This window comes from Prionailurus bengalensis, chromosome D1 (assembly GCF_016509475.1).
Source record: "Prionailurus bengalensis isolate Pbe53 chromosome D1, Fcat_Pben_1.1_paternal_pri, whole genome shotgun sequence".
NCBI classification, from domain to species: Eukaryota; Metazoa; Chordata; class Mammalia; order Carnivora; family Felidae; genus Prionailurus; species Prionailurus bengalensis.
Genome location: NC_057346.1, coordinates 40,076,480 through 40,088,609, shown reverse-complemented (window position 1 = coordinate 40,088,609; position 12,130 = coordinate 40,076,480). Strand labels below are relative to the sequence as shown.

General features: G+C 43.2%; 1 protein-coding gene across 3 annotated transcripts in view; it reads left to right on the top strand.

Moving 5' to 3' along the window:
* The window catches only part of DEUP1 (deuterosome assembly protein 1), an 82,942-nt gene extending 74,679 nt beyond the window's left edge, over positions 1 to 8,263 (top strand). For all 3 annotated transcript variants that reach the window (XM_043579953.1, XM_043579951.1, XM_043579952.1), the window contains one exon: positions 8,050 to 8,263. In XM_043579953.1, coding sequence (XP_043435888.1) covers positions 8,050 to 8,226 — 177 coding nt within the window. In that variant the 3' untranslated portion in view covers positions 8,227 to 8,263. The remainder of the gene's footprint in view (positions 1 to 8,049) is intronic.
* Positions 8,264 to 12,130: the final 3,867 nt, after the last annotated feature.

The window sequence follows — 12,130 nt, the reverse complement described above, 5'->3', positions numbered from 1 at the left end:
TTTGCTGTCCTTGTCAAGCGCTGATATCAGATGCCGCTGACCTCATAAGACAGGGAAAGCGTTCTTCATCTCATATTCCTCTGTCTCCTCATTTTCCTTGGCAATCTGTGTTGGTTTCTATGCAGAAGGTGAAAGAGCCAGCTCTCCCTGTCTTGAGAGAGTGGCCTCGTGCAGGTTAATTTCGGATTTACATTTTTTGGTCCTTGACTTTTCATTTGATCCTCTTAGTGTCTAGTTCTGTGCTGAAATTTTCTACTTTATGATTTAATTTCTTGAACATAATAATCACAGGGTTTTTTAAAGTAGCTATTTGCCTCCGAAAGTAAGTCGTACTGGTGGCAATTACTTTCACTTGTATTCAAAGTACATTTGTGTAATTTTCACTGCCTCTCCCTGATATGCTAATGGATACAAATTATAAACAATGACAACAGAAAATGTCTAAACTGGATGGGGTGTCCCATGAGTACTTTACTGCTTTTCTGGAATCCATCACCTTCTTTTGGGAGAGACTGGAAGTCAGAGTCAAGCTATTTCGGAAGGAGATGACTTCAAACCATTAACTTTTGAAGTGTCAGAGACCTCTAAAGCCTTGAAATGCTCTTTTGCGTTCATCTCAACATAAAATGCCAAAGTTATCTGAAAAGAATAAAATTCTATGCCAACAAAGTAAACAAAATCAACTTCCTCATTTTAGCTGTAGGAACTAAGGGGACTTAGCCAATTCTGTATCGCAAATTTTTGATCTTGAAGGACTCCAAAGCAAGCCTGTACTCCAGTGAGGCAAAAGGAAAACAAAACATGATGAATTGCTAAATGCCCCATGGTTCTAATAGCAGATGATTTTAGCATTTTAGGATCATTAGTCTCTGCTCAGATATCGCCTCATCCGAGATGTCTGAGCAGCCAACCTGTGGCGGCCCCTCCCTCTTCGATCCCTTGTCCTGTGTTTGTTTGTTTGTTTTCATAGCACTTCACCGTAAGACATTTTATGCCTGCTTGTTTGTTTGCCTCCCTCCCCTAGAATTTAAGCTCCATGAAAGCAGAGATTTTTTTTTTCTGTCTTTGTTTTACCGTTGTAACCCCAGCACCTAAAATAGTGTTTGGTACTCGTAGGCACGTAAAAAGCATACAAGAGTATCCGTCGTATTAACTTAATAGACTCTGGGCTTCCTTCTGTCTCTAAAATTCCACATTACTCCTTTGAGGACGTTCATGAGCCCCAGAGTCACTAGAAAGGAAAATTCTCTACTGCTTTAGGTCTGGGCGTGGGGAATTTAATCTGTGACAGGGCCCCAGAGTCTGAAAGACATAGCCCAGTCCACTGTTCTGAGTCCAGTGGTTTCCGTCAACTTCTGCATTTTAACTTCTATGTCAGTACTGTCCCTACCGACAGCACCAGCGACCTTCTAGTTGTTAATTCAATATGCTTTTAAGAACTCATCTTCCTTCATCATTTTTTCTTGAAACTCATATTCTCTGGCTTCTATCTGAAGCCAATGACACTATTTTCCACTGATTTTTTCCTGCTGCCTGTTTCCTTTTTCCCAGTCTGCTTCCAAGTTTCTCTCTCCTATGGCTGTCCTTAGATGTCATCGTTCGTTCGTAAAATCAACCTGTATTACAAGCACCCGGGATATGGAAGGTTCTGTTTTAAACACATCTTTGATGAGACAGACAAGTCTACAGTCTAGTAAAAAAAAAGAGAGGAACCCCATCGATGGATGAATGAATAAACAAATAGTGTTATAGACACACGATGGAATACTATGTAGCCATAAAAAGGAGTGCAGTATTGATATATGCTATATTGTGGCAGGTGAACCTCCAAAATATTATGCTAAGTGAAAGCAATTAGCCACAGGAGGTCATATATCGTATTATTCCACCTATGAGAAGTGCTCAGAACAGGTAAATCATAGAAACAGGGTGCAGACGATGGTTCCACGAGCAGTGCAGGGAGCAAGGAATGAGGATCAGTGGCTTGATGGGTTCAGGTTCCTTTCAGGATGATGAAAATATTTTGTAACTAGAGAGAGATGGTGGTTGCACAACATTGTGAATGTACTAAGTCAGAACCAAATGAACCAAATTGTTCATTTTTATTTAAAAAAAAAAAATTTTTTTTCAACGTTTATTTATTTTTGGGACAGAGAGAGACAGAGCATGAACGGGGGAGGGGTAGAGAGAGAGGGAGACACAGAATCGGAAACAGGCTCCAGGCTCTGAGCCATCAGCCCAGAGCCCGACGCGGGGCTCGAACTCCCGGACCGCGAGATCGTGACCTGGCTGAAGTCGGACGCTTAACCGACTGAGCCACCCAGGCGCCCCCCAAATTGTTCATTTTTAAATGGTCTTATTTTATGTGCCCTGTACCTCAAAAAAGGGGAGGGACAACTAATGACTAGAAACAAATGAATATATAAGAAAATACCAAAGAGTGATAAATTCTACGAGGAAAGAAAAGCCAGGAATGCCATCATATGATAGGAAGTGATGGCAGTGTGGGGAATTACTGTCAGTTGAGTGGCCAGGAGAATGAGGAGGGGACGCTGAGGGGGGACCTAAATTAACAGAAAAAGATCTAAAGACCTGGAGGAAGAGGGCTTCCGGCCAAGAGAACCACTAGTGCAAATCTGCAAGGCAGAAACAAGAGTAGTAAAGTTTGAGAACCAAAAGGGGGGTGGGTGGGGTCTGGAGCCTAGAAGGGGAGAGAGAGAATGGCATGAAAGGGGGCCAGAGAAGCAGTCAGAGGAAGACCATATGCGGAGAGACTGTAGGCCATAGGAAGGAATTTGACTTTCGTTTCAAAAATACCTTTGAAAAGACCCCTTGAGTGCCAAATAAGCAATAAATTCTAGAGGGCCAAAAGGAGAAGCGTGGAGAACCATCTCCGGGCTCTTTTCAGTAGTCCGGGCAAGAGATGATGATGCTGGCTTGGCAGCGTGGACACAGAGTAACACAGCGGATCCAGGAAACGCTAGAAGTAAAATATGGGGATCATCAGCATGGGGCTGGTATTTCAATCTATAGGACTGGATGAGTATAAATAGGGAAACTCCCAAGACCAGGCCTTAGACCACAATACTTAGTGGTCTGGTGGGGATCTTCAAGGAGAGGAGCAAAGTTTGATGGTGAAGAGGGGGGACCCATGAGTGACGAGATTCATCTGCAGAAGCAGCCACTGAGAAGACAAGAAGGAATAGAATCCACAGTACAGTTAGGAGTAAGAGTCCCTGAAACAGAGTATGGCCTGAAACATGGCTATGGTGCAAATGGGTGTAGAGAGGAAGGGGCTCCCTCCCGAGAAAGAGGCGAGGCCACCCGGTAATGAGTGAGAAAATGAATATACTAGTAGAATGGGCAGATGGTGTTAACTAACCTTTTGACACATGAGGTCCTGAACTGTAAGTAAAAGCAGTCCCTGCAGTAATAGAATTCCTCCTCCATCCACCCACCCCAGCATTCAGCTGCTCAGGTGCAGGCATGCGTCAGCACTTTATTTAGGCTTGGGTTTTACCAAGTACCTAGAACAGAGGAATGGTTTCAATGATGGATCTGGAATATAAGCAGAGTCAGAAGGGAATGGATGCCAGGAGAAAGTAGGAATATGAGACGAAATAAGCTGGAAGGGTAATGGGTGGGTTGCTGAAAATCTTGATTAGTAAATAATGAAGTTATCGTTGATGACAGTGTCAAGAACACAGCCGTGGGAGTGGGTGCCTGAAATGAAGCACTCTCCTAGATTCCTTTTTTTTTTTTTTTTTCAAGAAACAGAATGAGACAAAGCGTGAGCGGGGGAGGGGCAGAGAGAGAAGGAGACAGAATCTGAAGCAGGCTCCAGGCTCTGAGCAAGCGGTCAGCACAGAGCCTGATGTGGGGCTCGAACCCACAAACTGTGAGATCATGACCTGAGCCGAAGTCGGACGCTCAACCGACTGAGCCACCCAGGCACCCCCAAGATTCCATTTTTGAACTGCTGTTTTTATTTGCATGTTTTGGGTGATTTCAGTCAGACTCACAGCTTTAATTATCTATAACTTTGAAATATCTCTAATCCAAACCAACCTTTTGGGATCTGGATTGATAGATCTCATTGTCTACATGACAATCTGTTTGAGCCCCAAGTCACCTCTAACTCAGCATTATTTAAGATCAAATGCATTTTCTTCATTCATATATTAATTCAAAATTTTGTTTGAAATATACTCTGTGCTACAAACTGCTAGAATCTGGAGAATCCAAAATAAATAAGACCTTACCCTTAATGGGCTCCTTCTACTGTTTTCTGTTTATCAATAAATGGCATTGATGTCATGCAATCATCACTCAAGCCAGAAGTTGGGAAGTCATCTGAGATCAGGTTTCCTAGAATCTGAGATGAAGATTCCTATGAAAGTGATTTATTGAGGGTACTATTCTTGGCAGGAGGAGAGTCAGGGAAGTAGTCTAGGGGAAGGGAGAAAAGCTAAACAAGGATAAGATCTCAGCTAGAGAGGAGATTGGCGTGGTCTCACCGGGAACTTGGGGCACAAATTGCACAACAGAGTTGGTTCCCCCAGAGACAAGAAGTCTGGCGTTTTGTACCCCCTGTCAGTCAGTCATTGCCTCTTAGAGGAGAAGGGAATGGGCTGAGGGGGGTATTACAACTTCCCAGATGAGGCAGAAGGCTCCGGTTCAGCTGAGGGCAGGTCTCCAGAGAACCAACACCCACAGCAGCTGGAGGACAGATGCACCAGCCTGGTGAAGGAAATTCCAATAGGGCACCAACAGCATCCACTATAGTCCACCTCTTGAACCACTCAGATCCGTGTTCAACTCCTGTTGTTCATTCCACTCAGACCTGTCTTCTCCAAGATTCTGACTGGTCATAATTTCTGGGAAAACCTATAAGAGGAGGGTTGCGACAACTTGATGCTACAACCGGTCTCAAGGACTTGATAGACACCATCCCCTCACCCATTCTAGATTCCCCTCCCTCTCAGCTGGCCAGGTAGCTTGCCTTGTGGGGTGAGCCCCTGGTTCCCATGGCCTTATCCGGATGTGGTTTGCCATTTACAGTTAAAACTGGGCATGAGAGTATTCAAAGAAACCTCAGTGGCTCGCCTAAACATAAAATATATTCTTCACTGCCCCCATTATACAGTAGTAGCCTTTGTAATGATTAGGGCCAGGTACCCCTGCTAGTATAGCACCTCTTTTCTGTGCCTCTGAACTGCCAGCATGAGGAAGCCAAAGTGGCTAGGTGCCAGCTAGTGCTTTACCCGGGACCTGTAGATCAACAGAGCCTAAAGATACAAAGACAGAAGGTACTAATTCTCCAAGTGGGTCAACAGAAATGATAGAATGGAGCCATTCCTACATCCTCCGTTTCATTCCCAGATTCGTGTATTCTACCTGTTGGAAATACAGTAGCATATAAGGGCCATTGGTTTAAAGTCTATACCATATCCTGAAGAATAGTACCCCATCCTCACAAGTTAAAATTTGCAAGCTGATGCCTCAGTTCTGCCTTCAAGAAGCCTATCAGGCTAGCATCCTCTAGATGGTGCTATATGTGGTAAGAGCAATGAATACCATGGTCATGCCCCCACTGCCATACTCCTCTGCTTTAAGGTAGGTTCCTTTACTACTAATCAGGATCCCACGTCAGTAAATCAGTCTCTCTGCGAGCTTTCAGGTAGTGGTCAAGGCCAAGGCCCTTCAGGCAGGAAAGGCAAACCCATACAATATATGTCAGTGCTGCTGGTAAGGATGAAACATTGCCCTTTCCAAGGTGTCAGGGACCTGGTGTAAACAAATTGCCAACAAGAGGCTGGTTGGTCTCTTTGAGGGTTGGTGCCATGTCAGGAACTCAGCTTTAGTCTCTATTGCAAGCAGATCATTCAACAAGCAACAGTTCACCAAATTAACCTTGGTGAAAGGGAGACCATGCTGTTGGGCCCGTCCATAATTTCCACCAGAGTGGCCAAGGACAGAGGCTAGATCAATTCATCATACCCGCTTCTTAGATGCTCTGTCTCAACTCAGTAGCATTAGAGGAACTGTTTTGTCAACAGTAGACGGTTTTCTGCCCCAGATGACATGGCCTTGGCTTCAAAATCTTAAGGGTCTTCAATGCAACTTGACTCGTGAAACTTTGCAGAGGCTGCACAAAGCAATTTTTTTTCTGTATCAGAGATTCTTCTAGTATGAGATCTTCCAAGTCATTTTGCCCAGGTGGTAGGACTGCTCGTACCCCATTCCCAACCTACTGCAGTGTCCTTTCTTGCTCTGGGCTCTACCGCAAACACAAAATGAAACAGAAACAGCCTTCTGTGTCACCCAGTAAATGAGTCAGATTATTCCACCCAAGAGTGGAAGATGCTGCTTCCAAAACCTGAAGGGACCTACCAAGCTTTGTGCTTCTTTAGTGATAAGAAATGCAAGGTGCATTAATTTGTGCTTAAGAGATATCCTACCATGCTCCATATAACTGGACACCTAAAAATGTGTCGAGCCCAGGGCTCCTGGATGGCTCAGTCGGTTAAGCATCCAATTTTGGCTCAGGTCATGACCTCACAGTTTGTGGGTTTGAGCTCCATGTTGGGCTCTGTGCTGACAGCTCAGAACCTGGAGCCTGCTTCGGATTCTGTGTCTCCCTCTCTCTGCCCCTCTCCCGCTCTCTCTCGCTCTCAAAACAATAAATGGATATTAAAAAAAATTGTTTTTTAAGTGTCAAGCCTGTGAACCATTTATGGGGTTTATCTTTCACTCTCTGGATGGAGTGTGTCCTTCCAAGCCTTCGACATACTTGCCACTTCCTGCTCATCAGATCTTAGCGTGATGTTAATGTTACTACATTATGCCCTATAATTTATAGCCCTTGGAATGTCCAGACGGCCAGGCTTCTTCAGAATTTATTGTGACAGCATCCTTACATAACATATAACACTGGGGCAAGAACATGAATGTGTACTGTTGTCTGTCCCACGTGGACACCAGCTACTTACTTCTGATCCTCCTCCTCACTGGGTATTAAAAAGAGGGCATTTGTCAAGTCAACAGCAGCATATCGTGTACCTAAGTCTATAGTAAAGATACTCTGTTCGGTACCACAGCCACAGCTGGCGCTACTACTTGGATGAGTTTCTACGGCACTCCATTATCATCCGCCATGATCCATACACTTTGTCAGAGGCCAGACTTACGAACTCAATTCCCCTAGAGCAGGGTTCACCGACATCCAGATCGTCAACTCTTGAAACACCATATAAAGCTCCATTCTTCCAATAAAACAAAAGTTGAAGAAGAGTTCAGGGACCCCAGAACTAGAAAATTAAAGTACAGATGTCCTCAACTTATTTTTTAAATTAACCTAAAACAGTAGTTTGAATGAAGCACGCGCACACATGTGTGTGTGTGTGCATGTGCACACACGTGCATTAGTAAGAACTTAGGTCACAGGCAGTTAAATGAGCACTTCCATATTGCCGTGAAGTGTGGAACTGGGCGCTTACCACGACGCTTTCTCAGTGGACAAACGAAATACATTCCCGCGTCATGGCGTTCCCCAGGAGGAAGCCACTCTTACCCAGGATGCATCGTGCTGCCAGCCCTCCTCACCCGGCCAATTCCAAACAGCAATTAGCTCCCATTTTCAGCCAGTCCTTAATTTTTCCCCCTATATAAGCTTTCTTTGCCCCCGTCCTACTGTAATCTTAACATGAGCTTTTTGGAGTTGCTTGTTTTCAGATGAAAACCCTTGGCTTTACAAATTAGTTGAGTGTGTTTGAGGCAAGTTCCATGGGAATTTTGTGGGCCCTGCATTTGCAGCTGGACACGGTAATATTCATTTCTGGAGCTTTTGAATATAAGGGTGCTGTGATGTTGTCATTTGTGGAGGATTGCACGAGCAGTCACTGCGTTATACCAGTAGGGACGGTTCAGCCTGGATTGTTTCATTAAGAGCTGTACCGTCTGACAGCGTGCCAGGCATGAGGCATGCCTGGAAACAGGAAGGTTTAAAAGGCTTTGTGTTCCTCACCTAACGTTTCTTTCTCTCTTTAGTCTCCCCCAGATATAGTCTTCCCGGCCTCTTTGGCTGCACAGCATTTCCTTCTGGAGGAAGAGAAGCGAGCAAAAGAATTTGAAAAACTTCTAAATTCACATATTGATGAACTGCAAAAACATACAGAATTCACTCTTAATAAATACACCAAGCTAAAACAAAATAGACACATTTGAGCTTTTAAACTCTTTTATTTGCTTCCCCCACCCCGAGGAAAAAAAAAAAAAAAAAGCTCTGGCAAAATATTTACAAAGCTGGATAATGAAACTGAGAAATTTTGTTCTGTTTTCTTGAGTAAATCATTTCTGTTAAGCAGCTAGAAAATAGTAGGTATTTTGTTCGAGAAAGCTGTTGGTATTTCTGCATTAACATAATAAATTCTTTGGCTGTAGAGTTACTATTAAAAAAACATGACTACTCCAAAAGAGATTTTTTTTCCCAGTCTAAGGAATATTTTGGAATTAAATATGAAGTTTTTCCCCCCACTTGAATCATGTATACTGAAAACCCATTTCCTCCGTAACAACACAAAACGAGCGAAAGGGAAAATGCTGCATTTCAAATATCCAGGGCAGCTCAGTTGTACTGGGTTTGAAAACTCAAGAATTTTTCTGAATGAAAAAACCTTATTTTGAGCTCTGTAAACATCCTAAATTTCTGTTCGAAATTTCTTGTAGAAATAGCTTTACCGGTTCTACAGTCATCCTTGTAATGTCTCTCTGTTTTAACACAATTAAGACATGGAACGTGCTGTTTACACATTTGAAATGTATGTACCAGCCAGAGATTAATGCTTTCCTGTTAGTACTACTTACTTCACGGAAATGAACAAGACAAAGAAGATCTAAAACATTGCTGCTGTTACAATCTTCCTTGTAATACCTCTGTTTTTAATGTAATAAAGCGATATGAAATTCTGTGAATGAAAACTTAAATGCCTAATCTCGATGCAACAGTAATAACACGGCAGTGGGCAATAAAATTCAAGTTACAAATACATACGCATGATAATCCATTCTTCTTTCTCGAAAAATGACATTTACATAAAGATTATGAGAAATCCCAATGAAGTTACGCAAGGTAAATCCTACAACTTTTATAGTTTTCGTTTCCTCTTCTAAGAGACTGAATCTCAGCGTACCCGAAGAGGAAGTCAAGTTGTCTTTAGATAACAGGTGTCATGTGAAAAAATGCAGAGCCCCATTCACTTGAGGAGACGGGACCGTGTAGTTTTGGAGAGCTCTTGGTATTTGCCAAAAGCCTTCATGTAGCAATGTTCATTTCAACTCAAAACATGCCTGTGAAATCAGCAAAGCTAGTATCCTTGTTCCTGGGACTTGAGCTGTTAAGAAACTTACTAGAATCAGGGTAATCAAGAAAATCAGAAATACCCAGCTTCCAATGACTGGCTCCAACTCTTCCTACTTCCCAGTGTCACCTTTCGTAAGCAAACAGCGAACAATGCTGTATCCACAGACGCCATGTTTCATGACAAACCATCAGAGGGGTGCAAAGCTTTTAGTGTACCCAAAAAGACCCACATGAGGAAAATAAAAGTTATGATGATTTAACATTATTTAGTAATTTCTAGCCTGGACACAAAGAAAATAGAATATTTTTCAGTATTCTCTTTAGAAGATGGGAAGAAAAAGTATGTTCAGGAAAAGGGCCTTCCATAAACAATTCTAAAACCTTTGTTATCTGTAATGCAAATGCAAATGGCGCAAAAGCTTAAACACACATATCTTTATAATCCCTCAAATCTGAATGCCACTTCATTCCCTTCAGGGTTGAGACATGATTACAAATTGCAGGCTGAAAATAAAGATCTAGGCTACAGTGTTCTTCGAACTTAGCAGAGTCAAGAGAGCATGAACTTGGAGTATGTCCAGGACTAACAGTGAATTTGTTCTTCTGGATTATTATTTCAAGTCCCTAAGCAAACTTCCTTTAAATCACTAGTTCAGCATTGCACTTAATACCAGCTTTCTTAAATCAGTAGTTTTCAGTATTTTTTGCTTAACAGCAGGATTCATTGTTCAAAAGGAATCAAACACTAAAGCCCAACGTATATATAATCAAGATAAAAAGCAAGCAAGCCGCTCAGTTTGCATGCTGAGAGGAGGGAAGGAATGTGGCTCCCTGCTGCTCACCCTCCCTCCTCAGTCTCTCCCACCCTCCAGGGACCAAAGGGATTTCACGGAGCAGTGTCCCAGGCAGGATGGGAGGGATTGGAGGAGAGGCAGGTATGCTCTGTATTAGCACACAATACATTTTCCCACAGAAACCGTGTTATGGATTATAGCCTCCTCCCTACGACAGGAGCCATTTTGGCCCATGATTCAGCTAAAATAGGAGGGAAGGAGAAGGAAAGAAACAGGTGAAAGACCAATGGTGCCATCCAACACAGGAAGCTGGCTCAAAGAGGAAGTGTGACTTGAGTTGACTTTTGCTTCATAACAGCTTAAATATATACTCCTATTTCTGTTATTCAGGAGCATATTTTTTTTTTAATTTTTTTTTTCAACGTTTATTTATTTTTGGGACAGAGAGAGACAGAGCATGAACGGGGGAGGGGCAGAGAGAGAGGGAGACACAGAATCAGAAACAGGCTCCAGGCTCCGAGCCATCAGCCCAGAGCCTGACGCGGGGCTTGAACTCACGGACCGCGAGATCGTGACCTGGCTGAAGTCGGACGCTTAACCGACTGCGCCACCCAGGCGCCCCTCAGGAGCATATTAAATGGTCTGCAAATGAAGCAAATCTGGGGTAGGGAGGGGCGGGCTGCTGGAAAGTCGGAGATAACCCCAAATTTTCAGTTAAGAAGATGGACAACTCTTGATTATCTGTCAGGGGAGCACCTCTGTTGGAGTGGAGCTTGCAGTCACCCCAATACCAGCATCCTGAGGTGCAGCCCCACCTAGGCCTTGACTCTCTCCTCCCACTCTGGGAGAGCAACCAAAGCCAAGTGTCTCAGACCACCTAATTAGAGAGGCCTTCCCCGGAGGTGAGTTTCTCTAGGTAGGTCCCTGCTATGCCTCAACTATGGTCAATCTGACCCAAGCAATCTAGAAGCAACTGTAGTTTCAACAGTGATACGCGGTTATCTCTTCCCCATCCCATTATCTCAGTGCATATCAATTTTTCCCTTTGTAGAACCCTCTTGCACTGTTGGTGGGAATGCAAATTGGTGCAGCCGCTCTGGAAAGCAGTGTGGAGGTTCCTCAGAAAATTAAAAATAGACCTACCCTATGACCCAGCAATAGCACTGCTAGGAATTTATCCAAGGGATACAGGAGCACTGATGCATAGGGCCACTTGTACCCCAATGTTCATAGCAGCACTCTCAACAATAGCCAAATTATGGAAAGAGCCTAAATGTCCATCAACTGATGAATGGATAAAGAAATTGTGGTTTATATACACAATGGAATATTACGTGGCAATGAGAAACAATGAAATATGGCCTTTTGTAGCAACGTGGATGGAACTGGAGAGTGTGATGCTAAGTGAAATAAGCCATACAGAGAAAGACAGATACCATAAGGTTTCACTCTTATGTGGATCCTGAGAAACTTAACAGGAACCCATGGGGGAGGGGAAGGAAAAAAAAAAAAAAGAGGTTAGAATGGGAGAGAGCCAAAGCATAAGAGACTGTTAAAAACTGAGAACAAACTGAGGGTTGATGGGGGGTGGGAGGGAGGAGAAGGTGGGTGATGGGTATTGAGGAGGGCACCTTTTGGGATGAGCACTGGGTGTTGTATGGAAACCAATTTGTCAATAAATTTCATGAAAAAAATAATAAAATTGTATTTTCAACGTAAAAATAAATAAATAAATAAATAAATAAAAATTCATTCATTTGGGGGAAAAAAAAAATTTTTTCCCTTTGTATACGTGCCTCCCGTCTCCAATTGGCCCTAGAAGATTCTAAAAGATCCCAAAAGAGAGGATTAGTATTAGGCTTCCTAGCCTCCCTTGTGCTCCTAGCACAGGTCCTGATCACGGGAGAGATTGGGTAAGCAGTGACTGATAGGCGATTGAATCCAGACATGGTGGCTACATGTAGCAAAGGCAATG